We start from the raw sequence: 20,348 nt of genomic DNA, 5'->3' as shown, positions 1-20,348 counted from the left end.
GGGGGGGGGAGTTGTGAGTGTGTGTGGGGGGGTATTGTGAGGGGTTCTGTGGGGTTGGGGCCCAGAAACAGGCCTCAGGGGGCAGTGGGGGGCTCAGGATGGGCTTGGGGGTGTTCTTGTTTTTTGGGGGCGATGTAGGGGGGTTTCTGGGGAGGGGGAGGCGTGGAGATGAGGGGAGGAGGGTACAGAACTGGCTCTGTGAGGCTGGGGGGGGGGGGGGCCTCGGTCAACAGAGATACTCCTTTCTCGCTCGGCTGCTGAGGGCTGAGGCCGCCGTTTGGTCCCCGGTATGGGATTGAGGGGGCTGATTGCTGCACCCCGCGGCTGTTCTGGGCTGGGGCTGCTGCGAGTTCTTCTCCCTCAAACGGTTTGGGAGTCGGGTGGCCTCTGCAGTCAGAGGCAGGCTGCGATTGTGAAGGAATCTGTTAATGGGAAAAGTCATCGCTGGTGCTGAGCTAAGGTGTTCGTGCTAGCAAGGAAAGACTCTCTGAGGAAAGACCAAGCAAGCTGGGCCTGTTTAGCCTAGAGAAGAGGAGACTGAGAGGGGATCTCATCAATCTCTACAAATACGTGAGGGGATGTGAAGAGGATGGGGCCAAGCTCTTCTCAGTGGTGGCCAGTGATAGGACAGGAGGTGATGGGTATAAATTGAACCACAGGAGGCTTCATTGCCATATGAGGGAGAACTTCTTTATGGTTAGGATGACGGAGCACTGGAATGGGCTGCCCAGAGAGGTCGTGGAGAGGTCTCCTTCTTTGGAGATGCTCAGAACCCTCACCTGGATGTGGTCCTGTGCAGCATGCACTGTGTCATCCAGCTTGAGCAGGGGGGTGGACCAATGCACTCTGGAGGTCCCTTCTAACCTCAACCATTCTGTGGAAAGATAACTTTCAGCTCTGGGGGGAAACACAGCAGTACGTGCCTTGGGTCACTTAGTTATGTGTGAGCTGCAGTTAACGTGTGAAAATCAGCCTGAAATACTGGGTGGGAATGTTGGTCTACTGCATTGCTCTGTCTGGGGTGAGTGCTCTGCATCTTAGTTGCTGGAGGGCTTCAAAAGGATAATTAAGTAGAAAAAAAAATTGCTTTTGCTTTGCACGTTCAGTGCAGGCATTTGAGACCATACTGGTGTATTGGGTGTTGTGCTCCTGTGACAGGTAGCAAATAACAGGTAGCTACTAGGAAGCTCTCAATTTATAAACTGGATTCACTTGGTGTCACGAGACTTATGTTCTCAAATACAGAATAGAAGAGTGCTGCTTGTACTTAAATAAATATTCTTGAGAAACACAAAGCAGTTTCATTTTGGGATCTTTGAGTGGTCATAGAGGGGGAAAAACCTGTCTTTCACAACCCCTTACTTACATGCATTGACCACCTCAAACAAAGATGTCTTTTTTTTTTCCTCAAATATTTTAAATAAATGCAGAATTTGACTTCTAGATTTAATATGCAAAAAGTCTGGATAAATATACATACATGTATATGGGGTCAATTTGTTAGCCAGTTTAGTGATATGAATCTGGTGCACACGTAGCTGAATAACAAGCCTGAAGTCTCCAAGTGAGCATCCCATGCTTATGGAGCGTGTTTCAAAGGTGCTGCCAACTTCATCGCATCTTGGGCTTTGTTTCTAAACGAATTGATTGCACAAAATAACTAAAGATTTGTTGATTTGTTGTCCCAATTTTAGCTTGCACCAAAGTGCTTCAAGTTCTACAGGTTAATGTAAAAATACATTAAAGTATGAGTATGATAAAAGCTAAAGAAGGAATGAAGAAATAGCAAATAGAGGCGTACTTTGCATTGCTTCCATATCTGTTGTTTCCATTCTATTGCTGATTAAAACCCTGCTGTTGTCAGTCTCAGACAAAACAGCTGAGCTCAGTGGAGAGTAGGAAGCAGACTTTCCCATAAGGATTATTGTAAGAGTGGGGAGATGTATGCAGAGACTCAAATATGGAAATTCGAATATACAAGGGCAATGAGATTGAAAATGTGACTTAAAGCTTTCAGTGGGAGTGTTCTTGTTACCTCTTTATGAAAATTAAAATGGTCATTTGGAGTCTTCCTCTGCTAATTTTGTAGACTGGAGGATGATGGAGAATGGAAAAAGAAGCTAATGGTCAGCTGTTTGTTCAAATCAAGCTTTTGAGATCATTTGGAATGGTTATCCAGTGCAGAAAGCCAACATCTCTGCTTGATGATCCAGGTTATCTTGCATAAGTCCTGTCTGATCCCTTCTAATTTTTTAATTCCTATGAAAGAAGTCACTTGATCAGAGGCCTGGCAGATAACTGTGCTTCTCAAGAGTCACCCTTGATGGACACTGGCTATACCTAGGTCTTGCTTAAAGTGGATCTTGTGCTCTCGTTCTTCTTGGTTGTTTCTATTTTACTGGTAGCATCACTGAGCATTGTTGCTTTAATGTTTAAAAACAGGAGATTCCAATGGGAATTAAAAGTAGACTGAGTTCAAGTCATAAAACATGTTAGCTTGCCTGGGATACTTCAAGTGTTCTTTTTTGTGTTTCTAACTTATTTTCATCTTTGATCTTAGATGTGATGGAAGCTTTAGTTTCAAGTCCTTCATATTTGAAATACTAGTAAAATGAGACAAGCCTGTATGGTCTAGTAAAGCTTTGTGCATGTCTTAAGAGCAATATTTCAGAAATATCTATTTATTACTTTTTTTTTCAGATTTACATATTAGTAATGTCTATACAACAAAGAATTCTTAAGTATATGTGCTTCACAAAAGCAGCATGTGTTCAGACAGTGCTGGAAAAAGCTGAATAATCTTATTCAGGACTCTGATCCTAAACACACCCTAACTAAACACATTTGTGTTTTTTTTTTTTTTTTGCTGGTATACAATGTAGAAATGAGACCATGTGAATAAAATGGAGGAATGATTGTCATCTGCCTCTTGCAAAAGCTGTAATTTTGCTTAGCTGGATGCCCTATTACAAGAGATGTGACTGTACGTCACTGCTGGTTTTAAGGGGTTGGGAATGAAGAAACTTGCAAATGATAGAGCTCCTTCTAAAGGATGGGCAGCTTAATTAGTAGGGTAGTATGTTAACTGGAAAGCATAATATTAGCAATTAACTGCCGCGACCACTAGCAAAGGCAGAGGGGCCGGACAAATGCTGCATTTAGATGCTTTCATAGTCTCAAGGTACCTTTTCATGTCAGGATTTTGAATGCTTTTGAGGCTGCTTTTGAAGCTTTTTTTTTTTTTGCTAGCCAGTGCCAGGCTTCCAACTTCAGTTATCTGAAAGTGCATCTGGCTGACCACACCCTCTCATTCATGCAGTGATGTTGTATGTGTTGATATCCTAGAATGAGTCTGCAGATTTTAAATGCAGAAAATGGAGAAAATGGAGAAAACATCAGTGATGATCTAACAGCGGAAGACTGTGGCTTTTGCTTCGCACCGCCGGAACCTACAGGGAGACCTTCCATTCTGCGCCTGTCCCAGAAAGAAAACTTGCCACCAAAAAGTGTGGCAAAAGCTATGAAGGTAAAGTTTTGCTTTCATATTGATTGTTTTTCTTCCTCCTATGATCTACACTACTGAATGTATATGCTGTTTGGAGCATGAAAACGTTCTGGTGTTCATGTTCTTTTTTTTCCTTCCCCCTGCTCTCCCTGTCCCTTTCTTAAAGGTAACCTTTCAAACTCCTCTAAGAGATCCTCAAACTCGAAAAATCTTGAGTCCTACCATGACGGACAAACTTGAGTCTACTTTCATACTTGATGATTGCAGTGAAGCCTTGCAGGATGATCTTTTATCCGCACCCGTCAGTATTGAGTAAGTAGAGTATTCGCTGCTAGCAATGTTAGCAACGGGGACATCTGCAAGCTAATTTCCCCCTTTATAAACCTGTATATTTAAACTGTAATATTGTATTTTGTGACAAGATGGAAACAGCAAAAATTAATTCTGACTTTGACACACAAAGTTCTTTCAAAGATAACTGTTACTACTTTTAAGAAAGCCTTCTTGTGGTTGTAATATTGAACTAGATTTTTAATTCCTCTAGTAACTGATTTCCTAGAGATGACTATAATATGTACTAAGAAATCTATCTTATTTATCCTAGTAAGCATAAATAATGTAAGAGAAAAGAAGCACTTTAGGCAGAGAATGTGAAACTGCTTCCTATGGTAAGGTTTTCATGTGAGACTGAGTATTCTGAAGTTAATCAAGCCTTAAAATTTCATCTTTCTTATGTTAAGTACTGTTTTATCTCTTTAGGCTTTCTCCTTAGGATACATCTTCTGGAGGGTTAGCTTGAACTGCCACCTTGAGCCAATGAGTGTTAAGATTAAAGGATATTAATAACACAGGGAATGTCATGTCAATTCCAAGTAAGAACAGTCTAGCAGTCTGGGTCTTAAGGAGGCTGGTGGCAACTGTCTAGAGAAGAACACAGGGCATGCAATGTTACTGTTTAGGGTTTGGCAACTTCTCCTTTACTACAAGTATTGTCATAATGGTATAATGATAAAATAATCTTTAAATAGGCAGGCCTCAGTACATATTTTTTCTTACTGAATTTTCATCCCCTTCTTAAACTTCTACAAACATCTGGTGTCTACAGTGCCCAGTGACAAGAAGTCTCAGATCTTAACTTTGTCTTCTGTGAGGAAGTACATCCTTTTGTTTTCAACTACCCTATAGTATTCTGTGTGTATATATATATAGTATTTGATCCCAATTCTTGTGTTTGGGACAGGGAGAAGGCGGAAAGATTGAACATGTTCATTAAATATTTAGGTTTGCTTCAGCTGTTAATTTGTATATACACGCTAGTTTGGAAAAGTACATCTGAGCCAGCCACCTCAGTTTTTAAGTAACTTAATTGTGTTTATGCCTCAGACTTATTGCTTAAATGAAGATTTGGTACATACATGGCTCAGTTGAGTTAAAAAGGCTAGCACCTGATTGGCTTTAGTTAGGGACATGAATGTGTGTCAACACCACTTCTGCTGTGTATATCTCTCCTACATTTAAAATATAAGAATCTGTAGCAAACAAACTAAAGGAGTGGGTCATGCTGAAGGAGGTCACTTTTGACTAGTCTCTGAACAAATTAAGCCATTTTTCAAGCAGGTGCCTTGCTCTGTGCTGGCATTTATTAGGTTAAGCACTGAAGGAGAATGGGCGGTGCCTGAGCAGTTGAACAAGTCTGGGGCTGAACTATTGCAGGGAAGAGGTACTCCAACCCGGTGAGAAGAACTTCCTGAACTCTATCTCCCGCCTTTGCTTTCGGGCTTATCAAAGTGGTGTTTTTACTGACAGGCTTTTAATCATGTCCTGCTCTACAGCAGATATGAATGGCACATAGAAATAGCTACTCTGAGCAGAGACAAAACAATGGGAGGAAATCCTGTTTCAGGAAGTAATGGCTTAACTCTCTGTAGTCTGAGGCAAAGCCTCAGAAGTTAAGTCAAGTCTGGGGAAATAACGTGGAGAGCAATGACTTGTAGAATACCCAACTGTAGTGAGTACACAAACTCATTCTTTAACCTTGTTTCTTCTGCTAGAGAGTTTTATGTTTTACTTACTGGGGAAGTATTCGCTTGCATACTGTTTTGCTCTTCAGCTCTTGTGTTGTATTGAGTTCAGAGTGCCTAAAATGCAGCATCTGCTTTGACATATAGGCCTGTGCAGATGATATGCTGGTGGATACTTTTTGGGGGGGGGGGGGGGGCCCGGCGAATCTGTTGGTGACCAGACAGAGCACTGACTAGAATGGGAGAACCTGAATCATAATTTAGTTTAGTCTTTGTCTTGTGACTTGGTCATGACTCATGGATGAAATTACACAAAAATGTACAACTTGTTGTGCCTTTCCTCAGATTCCTTGTTGTTAATAACTCTTCCTAAGCAACGTGTATTTCGTACTACTTAGAGAAATGGAAATGTCTGTAAGTTGTAATGAGTACAGGTCATCAGAGGTGACTGGCATAAGGTAGCTGTGTGTAGAGCCGATAGCTTAAGAATACTGAGGACCTTCAAAGATTTTCATGTAGTTTGTGTGTACTAGCTTGTGATTTCAGACTGTTTAGGCGGCAGCTGAATTTTTGCTTTTAGGGTGTTCTTTTGCTATCACTTGCTCTCTTATTACACCAGTAATTTTATCATGTGTGATTTGACTTTTTTTAATGCAGCACGAGTCTTCAAAAGACTGAAGCTGAACCAAGTAATACGGAGATAAATACACAAATGCCAGAGAAAGTCAGTGCTGCGCCTTTCCCAGATGATGAGATGCCAGTGAAGAGCCGAGGTTCCTACAATCTTGATTTTGATAACTTAAATGACATCAATCCCTTCCAGAGTTCAACGCAGCTGCAGAATTCTCCTAGAAATCTGCAAAAGTCTCCTGTAAGAGTATCTAGCAGCCCTGGGAAAACTTCTGAAAAAAGTAGTTATTCTCTTCCACTGGATAGTACAGCTTCTTCAGATATAGCAAGTACTGAGCACCCAAGTGAAGAGGAGAATACTTTTTTTGCTGGAAAAGAGTCTGTTTCAACAGAGTTGGAGTCTGACAAACCCAAGCTGTCCCCAAAGCAAGCTGTCAGTGACCTTGTGCAGGAGTCAACTTCCACAGAAGTAAGCCAAGTTGATAAATCTGGCAGTCTGGGTCCTAGTAGCTCTGATGTAACTGATTCTTCTAAAACTGGGGAATCAAAGCTTCAGAATGTTTCAGTAGCAGAAAAAGCTTCTGCAGAAGAGTTGAAGCTTCTGGAAGAGCCTGCTGTCTCCAAAAGAGAACCTTCAGAAAAACCTGGTGTCCCCAAAGCTGGACCAGTAAAACTGGAATTTGACTTTGATAATACCAGTGCTAGAAAACCACCTCCGAAGAAACTAGGTAAAAGACCTGGAATTAAACCACCTTCCAAAAAAATTCCTGCTACCAGAACAAAACCAGAGAATACTGAAGTGCAAAATAAAAGTAATGTGGAAGATGAAATTCCTGTTCCAAAAGCATCTTATAAGTTTGACTGGGACAAACTTGATGATCCAAACTTTAATCCCTTTGGTGGAGGCAGTAAAATTTCCACCTCACCCAAGTGCTCTGAACCTAGCTCTCAGGAAGCTCACCTGAAAGAGGAGCAGGATCACACCTCACCAAGCGAGGAGTCTCTTCCAGTGGAGCAGGATAACAGACCAATTACTGGTGACATTCGTGAGAAAAAAGAACCCAGAAGTCCGTAAGTAAATTTGTGTAACTGAAAGAAGTGCCTTGAACTCACGTGAGGAAAAAGTAGTTAGTTTGTATCTATCTATTATTAGACTCCTATACCTCCTGGACTTTCTTCCTCCAAGGTTGACTTGCTTATATTGCACATGGTAACCTTTAACGCAACTTGTTGCAGCAGCTAAGATTTCATTGGAAAAATCATGGCTAGCTCTGGGCAAAAGGTATCCTTAAATTTGGAGGAAGGGAATGGGGGTAGACTTATATGGGAAGAGCATTAATGCCTTGTTCAAGTAGCTCTTTGCCTACTCCAAGATTAAAGTAAAGTGTGAAGCATCAGGTAACTACTGTTATCTTTCAGTAAACAGGTAGGTGTAGGCAGTGTTCTACATCAGGTACTATGCGGAAGAACTAGGCAGTTCTGTTCTATACTTAGTGTCTTGGCTGAACTCTGAGGTGCTGTTTCTTCCTTGCATTTTCCTGGTATCTGAATGCTATCTCCCATAAAAATGCTTGTAATAGAAGTTCTATTTTTTTTTTGCCACCAGATGAAGCAAGCTTCTCCTACTTGAGAATGGGAGATGTCGTGTTGCCTTTCCTAGGAAGTGTAACTATTAAAATGTCAGCATTACAATAGGCAGCCAGGAACTCACCTGAAGTAGGCTGCCAGGAGATGCTGATTTGACAGAAATGTTTGTTCTCTTGCTCCCAGTGTACTGTAATCAGCTACTATTTACCAATGTGTAAAGTTATGCTGTCAGCATTAACTGAAGCATTGGACCTCTTTAATGAAGTTCTGTGGCTTACACCAAGAATCACAGCATTATTTTGGTAGGAAGAGTAGCAGCCTACTTGTAGTTCTGCTCTTAATTAAACAAAAGCCTATCTTTAGTTTAAAAATGAAAATAAAAATGTTGGGCTGCTCAAATGGAAATGAGAAGGGTGTTAGGTGATACTGCTGTGATTTTCCTGCTTCCCACATAGAACAGCTTCTGATGGAGGTAGAGCTTTATTTAAGTTGTGACCAGGCAAGATGGAGAATTTACATTCTCATCTTCCTTGAAGCATCCTGTACTTCACAGTAGAAGTGCTCAAATAAGCTTATTTTCTTCAGCATATCTGATAAATAAAATTTAGAACTGTCTGTGACTGGGATTTTGACTTTTTTTCCTGCTGTCCCCACCAAGGGAAACTGGCAAACAGAACGTGGTAGAAGGCAAGCCAAGAATGCAGGATATGCCAGGAGTTCAAGGAGAAGCTGAATTTACAGAAGCACTGGCAATGGTAAGGTATAGAAAAGATAGCCAGCTCTTACCAAGTTGTTCTGTGAAACAAAGTTCTTTGCAACTTAACCTTGTCAGACCCATGTTTGATATCTTATCCAAGAAATAGTTTTTTATGAAGCTTCAGCAGTTCTAGAGTGAATGTAAACTGTGCAGACTTGTCTTTTGAAGGTAACATCAGAGACAGGCAATTGGTGCCTTGGTATATGGTATCATTTTTGATCAGCAGTTGCATACAAGGACAAACACAAGGGTGTGGATTCTTAAAAAGTGACTCCTGTACTTAGTGTTGGGGTACTGCTTAATTTCTCTGTCTGTGAATTACTGCAGCTTATTATCCTGGTTGCACAGCTAATTTGTGACAGACCAATTTGATTATTATTGTGATTTTCATATTGCATTTAAATTGTTATTTTAAACAATAAAAATAATTGTTTTCTTTCTTCAGGAGAAGCAAATAAGCCCATCTAAAGTGTCTCCAGCTAATGCCCCATCTCAAGATAATTTAGTTTCTGCTGACAGTGGGAAAAGGTCAATGTCTGCAGAAGAAACTAAGCCTAGCTCACACAAAACTGAAATAACAGCAGATGAGCAAACAACAAGCACTGAACCTGAAGAGCTCTTCAGACCGTCAGCAGAAGGTAAGGATACTCCTTCAGAGTAAAACAGAAAGATATTGTTACAGTAACTTATGTGCACGTATTTCTCTTCAGTTTTAGTACTGATTTTAGCTTTTATCTTCTGTCTTGCTCCTCTGGAAGGATTGTTGGGGGAAAGAAAGCCCAACACAATAACTAGCAGGGTGGGAAATGTACCTGTGCTTACTTCTAACTTTTTCTGTATTAATGGATTAAGCTAAATTCAAATAGCTGGCTTTCAGCAATCAGCTGCCTGTGAAGATGAAAATTGAGCTTGTGTAGAAATAATCTGCTCTGGGCTTCAACGGCAGCTTTTTTTCTTTTTAAGAAGAAAACCTCTGCCTTTAAAATCACGTCTGGTATTAAGGGATCTCTAAATGGAGAACACTAGAGCTGTGCAACTACCTCTAATTGTGTGTCTTGAGGGTTACTGCAAGCCCTCAGCACTGCTTGAATACTCACTGCTTCTTGGTGTGTGGATGGTCTTCCTGTACTTACATGCACGTCTCAAACGCTTACCACATAGCTGGTGTTAAACACCTGGAAAGGTTATTCTTTGTGGGATCATTGTGTGGAAGGATGAGCAAATGACTTCAGTGCAGTCTGCAGCTTAATACTTCAGTGGAATTGGTGTATTGAGAAATGGCTTGTCTTCATTGCTGAGCTTTGAGCTGTATACTAATTTTAAAGGTGATTTGCAGTTGTACTCTTTTATGGGACACTATAGAAGAGTAGAATATCTAGGTGTACTTATCACTTTAACCAGGGAACGACAGAAGTTTGTCAACTGTAATTTTTACATATTCTTACAGATATCTGGGGAAAAATAGTGGTAATAAATTCATTTATCTTAAAAATCTTTGCCTGATTTTTCTTTTTTCTTTTTGAGATGAAAGTACAGTATTTCTTAGCAGGTGGAAAATGAGCTCATGAGATGGGAGCACAAACTTATTTGCTGTATACACCAGCATAGCTGTAGATGCTTCAATGTGAGATAACAATAAAGATGCAATATTGTTATATCACTTCTTTTCCAGTTCTAGGAATGGGCAATGAAATAGACTATCTGGAGCAGTTTGGAACTTCATCAGTAAGTATTGTATTGAAATGCTTTGCTTCTTTCCCTGGCTGGGTGAAAAGGCGGCCATCAAGCCTTAAATGTTTTAGTGAAGTAACTTGGCTTTGAACTTGCTTACAGAAATAGAGGTTTATTTTATATCAATGTGTCTATAAGGCATGATGGGGAGGGGGGAATATGGTTATAAGCAATCTGGGAGAGGATCAGAGGTCCTATGCTTCCAGCTTGCGGAGTTTCCAGTGAGTAAGTTTCCTTACAGTGAAGTTCGGATGGATGACATTTCCTATCTGCCAAAATGGCAAGAACAGCATGCTTTGAAAGTGCAGGATCATTGTTTTGAAAAGATTTTTTTTTTTCCACCCTTCCGTTTCATGGGCAGCTTCAGGAAATATAACTCTAAATTGGCTATGTCGTATTTCAGTCAATTCAGCTCAGTTGTTTTTTTCTCCCACTTTGGGCTAGAGTGGGAGTGGCGAGTGAATATACTGAAGTTAAATTTATTATTTAGACAAACTGTGTTTGTCCTTATTGTGATGTGAGCAAAAACAAGAGACTGCTCATTCAGTTTACAGTACCATCTTTCAGCGTCTTTGCTGGTTTTGAGTAGTTAGTAAAAGTTTGTCCTTTGGGTTCTATCTGTGAGCAGAAGACTGTTCACTTGATGTTACATAAGGACTTAAGAACTCTTTGCCCACAAGATTATGTATTTTTCTCCTGAGAACAATACTCCGGCCACAGAAGAATAGGCTCACCCTCTCTCCAGAGGGTTATTTGTGTGGGGGTTTGCGTGTGTGTTATTCTATGAAGCAGTAAATCTGCCATTTTATGCCTTTTCCCCTCAGTTCAAAGAGTCTGCTTTGAGGAAACAATCACTGTATTTGAAGTTTGACCCTCTGTTGAGAGACAGTCCAAGAAAACCAGTTTTTGGCACTATTGAGACAAGTACAAGTATCATGACTGCTCCACCACAGTGTGGGTAGGTATTGATTTAATCTAGACTGTAATATGTGGTGTTACAAGGAAAGGCAGCACTTGAATATTATGTTGTGTGTTTGTTTTTAGCCCTGTTTCTGATCTAAGCAAACTGCTTGAGGAAGCTGAAAAGCCTGCAGCGAGTCTTCAAAATGAAGAAAAACCAAAAGGGCTAGATCTTCTAGGAACATTTACAACTTCTGTAAGGATGTCTGGGGGTGATACTAGGTTTCATGTTGTTATTTTGGGGAAGGGGTTAGCCAGAATCTGGAGTTAAGACTTACACAGATTCTGAGGATTGCAGAATACTTATGGTTTATTTAAATTTTTGTCCTAAAAAGGTTGGATAACTACTCATATCAAAGCTGAACTTTTGGATGGACTTAATTTTCTTGTCTTAAAAATCTTTTTTTTGGAAACTGACGTTGCATGTGGTCTAGGAGAATTTGAGTTGTTTTTAAAAAATTCTTTAATAAAGCAATTTTTTTCATACAGCTGAAGCCACAAAAATAAGACAAACTTGTATTTTAATTGCACTGCTGAGATGAAAAGCACTTTTGATTAAACTTGTTGCCATACAGTGTAAGCTTCAGAGCAATGAACACCCTTGTATGAACAGATCTGCACACTAGCTCATCCTGAAAAGGTGTTTTATTTACTCATAGGGAATAGTGTGGTGTCATAACTACCAAAAACACAGCAGATAACTGGTTGAATAGCACTCTGTTAAACATCGTAGAACTATGTAGCTTTACAAAATACCAGATAAGAAAGCTATGGTAATGAAGTTATGGAGGTATTTTGTGGGGGCTTCTTATTGGAATATATTCATTTACATTGAACAAACAGCTAATGATTGCATTAAAAGTCAGAATCACTTAACTTTTGTCTCCTAACAGGACACAGGTTCCTTAATTCCAGACCCCCTCACTGGTGATGTTTCTCCGCTCCCTTTTGCTGCTTCCAGAGATGCTGCGGTGGATGCTATTATAGATGTACTAAAATATAGCCAAAAAGATATGGATGCAGCTGTTGAACTGGTTAAAAGAGAGGTATGGTGACATTTGACTTTGCATAGCCTTGAAAATCCCTTTTGTTTAGATTGTGTTGTAGAGTTCTATGCTTGGCAATTCTATCAGTCATACTTGACATAACATCTCATCTGCAAAACCTTGTTGTTTGCTTGATAGGAACACTAGGTATAGAACACTGAAGAGCTGATATCTAAGGAAATACGGCAAACTTCACTTTTAATTGGGTTCTACCTTAGAACTGATCCATATTAAAAAGCATTCATTATCAGATAGAATGATTAGGGGCTTGATACCAGTTATCAAAATATTTGTTATTAAACTACCCAGGAAATATCTGTTCTTACCGGTGGGAAGGAGGGGCTGCTTTTTATATAACTATTTAAGTAAAACAAGATAAATCTGTAATGTCAATTCAGTGCGGTGATAACTTTTTTTGTGGAACAGGGAGGCATGTCAGTATGTCCAGCTAACAAAATAAGTGGTGGGGAGGTCTGGAGCTCGCTCTGGACTAACATTAGTTGGGAGGGGCGGGAAGAGTCAGTGGGATTTTAAACATAGACTCAGAATGGCTGAGGTTGGAAGGACCCTCTGGAGACTGTGTGGTCCAACCCCTGCTCAGGCAGGGTGACCCAGAGCAGGCTGCCCAGGACCACGTCCAGGTGGCTTTTGAAACTCCAAGGAGGGGAACTCCACAACCTCTCTAGGCAACCTGTGCCAGTGCTCTGTCACCTGCACAGTGAAGAATTGTTTCCTGATGATCGGGGGAACCTTCTATGTTCCAGTTCTTGCCTGTTGCCTCTTGTCCTGTCACTGGGCACTGCTGAAAAGAGCCTGTCTCAGTCTTCTTTGCACCTTCAGGTATTTACATACATGGATGAAATCCCCCTGAGCTGCTTCTTTTTCCAGGCTGAATAGTCTTAACTCTTCTCATAGGATAGGTGCTCCAGACCTTTCACCATCTTAGTGGGCCTCTGTTGGACTCTTTCCAGTACTGAGGACCCAGAGCTAGATCTAGTACTCCAGGTGCAGCCTCACAAGTGCTGAGTAGAGGGGAAGGATTACAAGAGGAAGGATGGCCTCTCTTGCCCTGCTGCTGCGGATACTTTGCCTGATGCATCCAAGAACAGTTAGCCTTCTTAAGAGCAAGGGCACATTGCTGGTTTGTGTTCAAATTGGTGTCCACCAGGATTCCTTGATCCTTTTCTGCAAATCTGCTTTCCAGTTGGGTGCCTCCCAGCATGTACTGGTGCTAGTTGTTCATCCTGAGGCGCAGGGCTTTGTGTGTCTCTAGCCTGTTGAGGTCCCTCTAGATGACAGCATGACCCTCAGGTGAATTGGTCACTCCCTTTTGTGTCATCTGTGAATTCACTGAGGGCGCACTCTCTCCCCATCATCCAGGTTGTTAATGAAAATGGTAGACAGGACTGGACTAAGCATTGATGCCTGGGGTACTTCCCTCGTAATCGTCTGTAACTAGATCACTACAGAAATTGCCTTTGAAATCCCACCTTCTCCCTGATGCCAAAATAATTGTGTATTCTTTCACTTTAAAAATAAGGATGCTATTCATTATAGTTTTTGGATTATGTGAGCTTACTAATACTGAGTATTGTGAGAGCAGGACTCAAACATCAGTTACCATAAAGCTAGTTTTCACTTCAAAATTAACCTCAGAAGAAAACCACATTCTAAATTTCCAGTAAACAATATCACAGCCAGTGATGTTAAGAACAGTAAATGGCATTAGTAAAGGTGACATGTAGCCTCTTGCTGCTTTACAGTTTTTTTTCTCCTTAGAGTATAAAAATACTACCTCTTCTGGGAGTAACTTCTTACCAGTATGTTGTCTAGTACATGAAAGGGGAAATGTGTGGCTCTGGCCGGGGTCAACTCTTAGTGCACTGATCTAAAATGAAGTTAGATAAGAACAGGGAGTAAAGCTTGTAATATTTTGAACATAGTTCTTTGAAGTGAGAGATTAGAGCACCATTAAACATGTAAAAATAGTTGCAGCAAGGCAGGTATGACTGTGTTACGCCAGCTGTTGGGGCACTTAAAAATGGATATAAGTGCTTGGGTTTACTGTATTAATCTGAAAGCAAGATGGATTGAATTTAAGATGTTATTTTTTGAAACAACTCAAGCTGATGAGAGGAGAAAGAGGGAAAATATATCTTCCTTCTGAGAAAATACGTAATTTCATGAAAGCATGTTTTTTTGTCTGCTGAACCATTTCAGCTGAGTTTGCTAATGAAAGCTTCTATCTTAATGCGCTTTTGCTGTTTTAACACTTGTTTCTAGATTAACTATTGTTGATGCCTTCTGCAAGCATACCTCCTGAATTGAAACTGTCAGATTCTGCTTATTTTATATTCTTTTTCGCTTGTGGCTCACTTCCTGCTGTCTGAAATAGTACACTTAAAATGCATTTACTCTTAAAACTGCCCCCAAACCAGTATACTGCAGTGTACCATGCAACTTTAAGAGGAAGCCAGCAGTAATTGTATTCTCCTGTTCAAATTTTAAGGCTGTTTTGGGCCTTGTCAGTTGTTTAAGGCCTCCCACACTGCACAGTCAACTATCAACATTATAGCTATTAATAGAAAATCCGGAACAAAACTGAATTCCTGGAGTTTGCACAAAGCGTTTAGTGTTAAGCAGTAAAAGCACTCTTTGCTGTTACTGTGAGCTCTGCCTTAATTAAACTGATGTGAAATAGGTACACTTATTTTTAAGATGACTGAGGTGTCTTAAATTTGGAAACATATTAGGGAGGGACTTGAGTATTGAATAAAGATGACTCCAAACAGCAATTTAATCTTGACCAGCATAGCCTTTCAGTATTTACTGTCTTTCCTGTGTTATGATCAGTAGATGTGTGACTGACTTATGATTTTTAAATAAAAAGGGAATATATATCACTTGAGAGTGTTACTCCTTGACAGAGCATTACTGGCCAATGAGCAATGACCTATGTGTAGGATGAATAAGAGCAGGCAAGTGGTGGACTGAGCTGGTTCTGATCTTGCCAGCTGAGAGAGTTTGGTAACACTGGGAATCGTGCGGTATGAGTTCTTGTTTTCAGGTACCATCTTACTTTACTCAAATTTGTAAAAACAAACAAACAAAAAAACACTTTGAACCTGTTAAGCAGAACTTAGAATTTGATATGGGGAAAATTAAGTGTAACTAAGCTATCCTTTGGACTTTTCCTAGTATCAAATGTTGTATCTCTTCACATGAAAGAGACAGGTTTACTTTTCCCTCAAAGGTTCAAGAGAAACAGTTGGAGACACTCGAATGGAAAAAGAAGTATGACAAGCTTCATATGGAATACAAGGAAATGGGGTAAGCATTCCTTATGCCTGTTTATTTACTCCAGCTATTTTTCTATCTTATGGTCTAACTTTTGTTTTCCTTTTTTAGAAAAATAGTTGCTGAGTTTGAGGGTACAATAACCCAAATGATGGGTAAGTTCTGAATTTACATGTTAATGTAAATTATTATTTTGGGGGCTGTGCTTAGCCTAAGGTTGCCAACTGAACTTAATGACATCAGAAGTGAAACAGTATTAATGTTTCAAGTGCTTTCAGGGTGAATAAGGTTTCAGACAAGTTACTTAGAGGGTAACAGTCGATGAATATTCATACAGACATGGCTGTATATTGATTCAGTAGATGATGATGATGATGTTGGGAGGCAAGCGTGAACACATCTAACATCCTCTGACACTCCAGTGGACTGTGAACTACCAGTTTATTAAAACTGGCAGATCCAGATGTCTGCAGCTTGTTTAACGGTTTATCTGGCCTTAATTAAGCGATGGGACCAGTAGGAGATCTTGCTGGACTGATCTGGCCTTTGCTTCCATCAAGTTTGTCTTCCTAACTTCGAAGCGCATTATGTGAAGTTCTTGTTACATAGGTACATTGTCCTAGCTGACAAGTGAATTAGCCAAATCTGTGCCTTGCTTAAATGTAGTTCTTTAAGGAGACTGAATAGTATGCTAGTTTTTTTATGTGCTTTTTTTAAAGTAAGCCTTTGGGAAATGTAGCTCAGGTGTGCTAGCAAAAAGTTGTCCTGAAAGGGTTTTCCAGGCCAGTTTGTCTTATCTCTGTCTTCTCTAGTTATTCAACTATTGTGATAATCACAATCTTTAATGGCCTTGGTTAGTGCAAAAGAGTATGTAGCAAACTAATAGAATATTACTACTATCCTAAAAGCAAAGATACACCATCCTTTTTGGAGGAGACATTACAAAATCTCTTTTCACAGTGTTATCTGGGGGGTTATTTGTCCATACTATGGATCTAGCTTTATACTAATTCAATAAAGTTCAATAACTATCATGAGTATAACCCTGTTACCTCCAATTCCTTTAGAGGATGCTCAGAAGCAAAAGGAACTTTCAAAGAAAGAAATCCAAAGGATGGTGGAAGAGAAGCAACAAGTTATTTCAGATCTGAATTCTATGGAGAAATCTTTTTCTGAACTCTTTAAGCGATTTGAAAAACAGAAAGAAGTGCTGGAGGGTTACCGTAAAGTAAGATGCTATAATGCAAATAATAATCTTCCAAGATAAATAAGACTTCCTTTCCTCTTAGAGAAGATCATAAGTTATGAATTTCTAGAGCAGCCATTAATTAGCTAGTAGAGGCACACCCTGTAAAACAAGTTGTCTGCTTTAAAGATTAAAAAATCATCTATTATATTTAGTGGCTGGCTTAAAGTGTGATAATGATCTTTCTGTTAGAAGCCAAAGTATTTTCAAACAAAAATGAGCAGTTTCTTATTATTTGTGTATTAGTTTTTCTGTTAATTATAGGGAACAAATCTATTGCAGCAACTTGTTGTATAAGGTCAGATTGTTTTCCCCTATGTAGCATTGAATGAGTGCTGAAGAGGATTTTCTATTACAAGTCAAAATGATATACTTTACTGAATGTTCTTTAGCTTAAACTGGTAGTTAAACATTCAGAGACTGGAAGAATGAAGCTAATGATGATCATAAACTATGGTTTCTTATATAAAATGCTTAGACTTATTCAGCAGAAACCTATGCAAGACTTCCTTCATCTTGCATTCTTTCCATCTCTCCACCCTGCTTTCCAAAGCCCTTTCCTTAGCACAGAGTTAAAGCATCACCTGGAGACAGTGAGTTGCTAAACTCAAGAGCTGGAATTAGTAGGGAGACTTGGCACTTGTTTCAAAGCTTAGCAATTGTTCCTATTACTCTGATGGGTAAATACTGTCACTTTGGTGTAGTTAAGTAGCTGACTTGTACTAGTGCAAGGACTTTTGCACTAGTGCATAAAAAGCCAACTAAACTTCTTCCTGGGACAGAATGAAGAGGCTTTGAAAAAATGTGCTGAAGAATACCTGGCTAGAATTAAGAGAGAGGAACAGAGATATCAGGCACTAAAGGCACATGCTGAAGAAAAGCTGCATCAGTAAGTACCATGCCAAGAAGCCAAGTATTAGGAGTGAAATACACAATTTTCCCTAGTGGCTGTAAAATGGGGTTTGTTTATGCCAAAGCTTGGCTTAAAGTATTGACTTGGGGGGTTGATCCTCAAAGAATGAGAATCTAGTGTGATTCTATGAACAGTTCTGCCATGCTGTTTAAAGGTGATATAAACACCCATTTTGTTTCAATTCCAGAGCAAATGAGGAAATTGCCCAGGTACGAAGCAAAGCTAAATCGGAGACTGCAGCACTCCAAGCCAGTCTCCGCAAAGAACAAATGAGGATCCAGTCTTTAGAGAGGAGCCTTGAACAAAAGGTTAGTCAAAATACCGTGAGTCTCTTTAAGCTATTGCCTTAGACAAGCTGAAGAAATACCTTGCACCACTACTAGAAATAGTCCTAATAACTGTGCTGTTTTTGGTGACTGCTGTTTAAGTAGGTGCTGGGAAATAAGTACTGAAATTGAATCTTGACATAATTGACATGTCTTATCTGTATGTACAGATTGTTTTGGAGCAAAAGGGCTTGTTCCCGTAGGTGGGTCATAGATGGCCAATTGAGGCTGCTGTCTCAGGATGCTCTCTAAACTACTGAAGGAGTTAGTGTTCTGAAACCTAAACACATCCAAGAGCAGAATCTGGAAATGATCTTGAATAACTGCCTGATTCAGCTTGTTTGTAGACACATGATTTGTAAGCCATTAGCACTAGTCAAGCTGTTTTGTATTGGCTGAACTCTTTCAATATTGTTCAGGCCCTTAATCTTTATGAAACACTGCGGTCAAACATACTTCATGGACGAAGTCTTGAAATGCTTTGTAAAGCCACATCAGTCTCCTTTGTTAGAACAAATAGAAATATTTCTGAGGGTTAAAACTTAAATTGTGGAAGTGCATGCTCTTAGTTCTACTGCATCATGGTTGTACTTCTACCAACACTGAAGACTCAAAAACAGGTAATGCTGATGCATTCCTGCTGTTAAGAAAAAATACCCCGTATTTGTCGTCACGGCTATGGCTACAGTTTGAATAAATGAGGAAACAGTAGGCCTGTAACTAGAAAGATGAGATGAGCCATTTAGCACAGAACTATTTTTTTCCTGTTAAGATTTTATTTTTCTTGTGTTTTATGTTAGGAACTCTTATTAAAATGGTTTAACCACTCAAGCAGTTAACACAAGCTGGAAACTACTGCTGCATGTCAGTAAAAGTACCAAAGCATCATCCCACGGAGTTGTCTGTCTTGTGTAGATTAAAATCCAATCTATTGCTATCATGAATTTCAGTATACCTAACAAAATGACCTCAAGTCTGAGAAATCTAACTTTCCCCAAAATTTTAGAAACAAATTGATCTATGGAAATCTGTCGAAGTAGAGACACTATAGTTAATTCTGCTTCACTTCCTGGGGCTCTTAATGGTACCATGAGACCTACACAGTGTAGACTGTCCCTTTTGACTAAATTTGTGTAAGTCACTAGCATATAAATTGTCTTTTTATTCTGTGTTGGGAAATGTGACTTATTGTGACTCAGCTTGCTAGTTGGCTGTAGCATAGCTTACATGTACCTGTAACTCTTCTTTTTTTTCTTTAACAGAGTAAAGAAAATGATGAACTAACAAAAATCTGTGATGACTTGATTTTGAAGATGGAAAAAATTGGATAGCTTAACTGTCTTTGTAAATATTTCTAGTTTCTCTGACTTCCTGTCCCATGTGTTCATTCACTCTTTTATGTATGTGGGGGGAAAAAATAAAACTTCTGATTTGCACTCCTCTTGTATATTATTATCTCTTGTAGGAAATGTCAATTTACTGACATGTTTATAAATACTGAAGTTCAGTTGCCCCTTCTGGTACATATCAATACATTGCATGATATTTTCACATATCACTCGAAGGAAAAACTTAGTCATCTTACACTCAGTCTCTTCCCGTGTGAGAGCACCTGTATCCTGTGACGATGACCGGGCTTTGCTGATGAAAGTTGATGTAGGCCATGTCTCTATTTTGTACTTCCTGTTATGTCATTTCAGCCAAAACTTTACAAAGTTGGAGGATTTTAACAGAACTTGACCTGTTGCAAATGCTATAAAGAACGAACTAGAGTTTTAAGCAGGTTAGGTGTCATGTCCTATCAATGGTGACTTATGTTCCCTCTTACCAGAGATAGCTGTGAACCGTAAGAAGACTTGATCAGTGTTTGCTCTCTATCAGGCCAGTTACTGATCTTGAAAGTGAATACTGAGCAGAATATTGTATAGGAATGTTTTGTACTTTTTTTGTTTCCAAACAGGACTTGTGGGGAGGAGGGGGAAGGTGTGTGATAATGATTTGCACTTAGTGATGTAAAAAAATGTCAGAACTTCAGCTTTTCTTTATTAAAATAAAAGTATAAGCCTGAGCTGAAGTGATTTGTTTTCAGATGAGCTAAGCAGCCAAAGGCCTGGAAAACAGGACAGACTTGCTTGCTACTCTACTGCCATAATATTTTTCAAGTCATTAGTCTGATGCTATTGACTTTCCAGTCAGCCATCCAGAGCTCTATGCCATCCTTCTCTTATGGAAAGGCTTTGAGGAATGGAGTAGGCTGCAGGTCACAGGTCATAATGAAATGAGCTTTAATTAGGGCAGTAGTAGATATGTCAGATAAGTTATTACCTAA

At 39.6% G+C, this 20,348-nt stretch overlaps 1 protein-coding gene across 2 annotated transcripts in view; it reads left to right on the top strand.

Annotated features, from left to right (window-relative positions):
- Positions 1 to 19,455, top strand: part of TACC3 (transforming acidic coiled-coil containing protein 3) — a 20,020-nt gene extending 565 nt beyond the window's left edge. Inside the window, exons 2-16 of one of the 2 annotated variants that reach the window (XM_035325519.1) lie at positions 3,346 to 3,526; positions 3,672 to 3,817; positions 6,184 to 7,227; positions 8,402 to 8,498; positions 8,946 to 9,138; positions 10,173 to 10,225; positions 11,056 to 11,189; positions 11,276 to 11,387; positions 12,085 to 12,237; positions 15,491 to 15,567; positions 15,646 to 15,689; positions 16,602 to 16,762; positions 17,563 to 17,669; positions 17,881 to 18,001; positions 19,282 to 19,455. In XM_035325519.1, coding sequence (XP_035181410.1) covers positions 3,347 to 3,526; positions 3,672 to 3,817; positions 6,184 to 7,227; positions 8,402 to 8,498; positions 8,946 to 9,138; positions 10,173 to 10,225; positions 11,056 to 11,189; positions 11,276 to 11,387; positions 12,085 to 12,237; positions 15,491 to 15,567; positions 15,646 to 15,689; positions 16,602 to 16,762; positions 17,563 to 17,669; positions 17,881 to 18,001; positions 19,282 to 19,350 — 2,691 coding nt within the window. In that variant the 5' untranslated portion in view covers position 3,346 and the 3' untranslated portion in view covers positions 19,351 to 19,455. Of the gene's footprint in view, positions 1 to 3,345; positions 3,527 to 3,671; positions 3,818 to 5,244; positions 5,514 to 6,183; positions 7,228 to 8,401; positions 8,499 to 8,945; positions 9,139 to 10,172; positions 10,226 to 11,055; positions 11,190 to 11,275; positions 11,388 to 12,084; positions 12,238 to 15,490; positions 15,568 to 15,645; positions 15,690 to 16,601; positions 16,763 to 17,562; positions 17,670 to 17,880; positions 18,002 to 19,281 lie in introns of those variants that run through there. The other variant, XM_035325520.1, reaches the window with a different exon arrangement.
- The last annotated feature ends 893 nt before the right edge of the window (positions 19,456 to 20,348 follow it).

Source organism: Oxyura jamaicensis, chromosome 4 (genome assembly GCF_011077185.1).
Source record: "Oxyura jamaicensis isolate SHBP4307 breed ruddy duck chromosome 4, BPBGC_Ojam_1.0, whole genome shotgun sequence".
Lineage (NCBI taxonomy): Eukaryota > Metazoa > Chordata > Aves > Anseriformes > Anatidae > Oxyura > Oxyura jamaicensis.
Note: the sequence above shows the minus strand (reverse complement) of the source record. Positions and strands in the feature narration are given on the sequence as shown.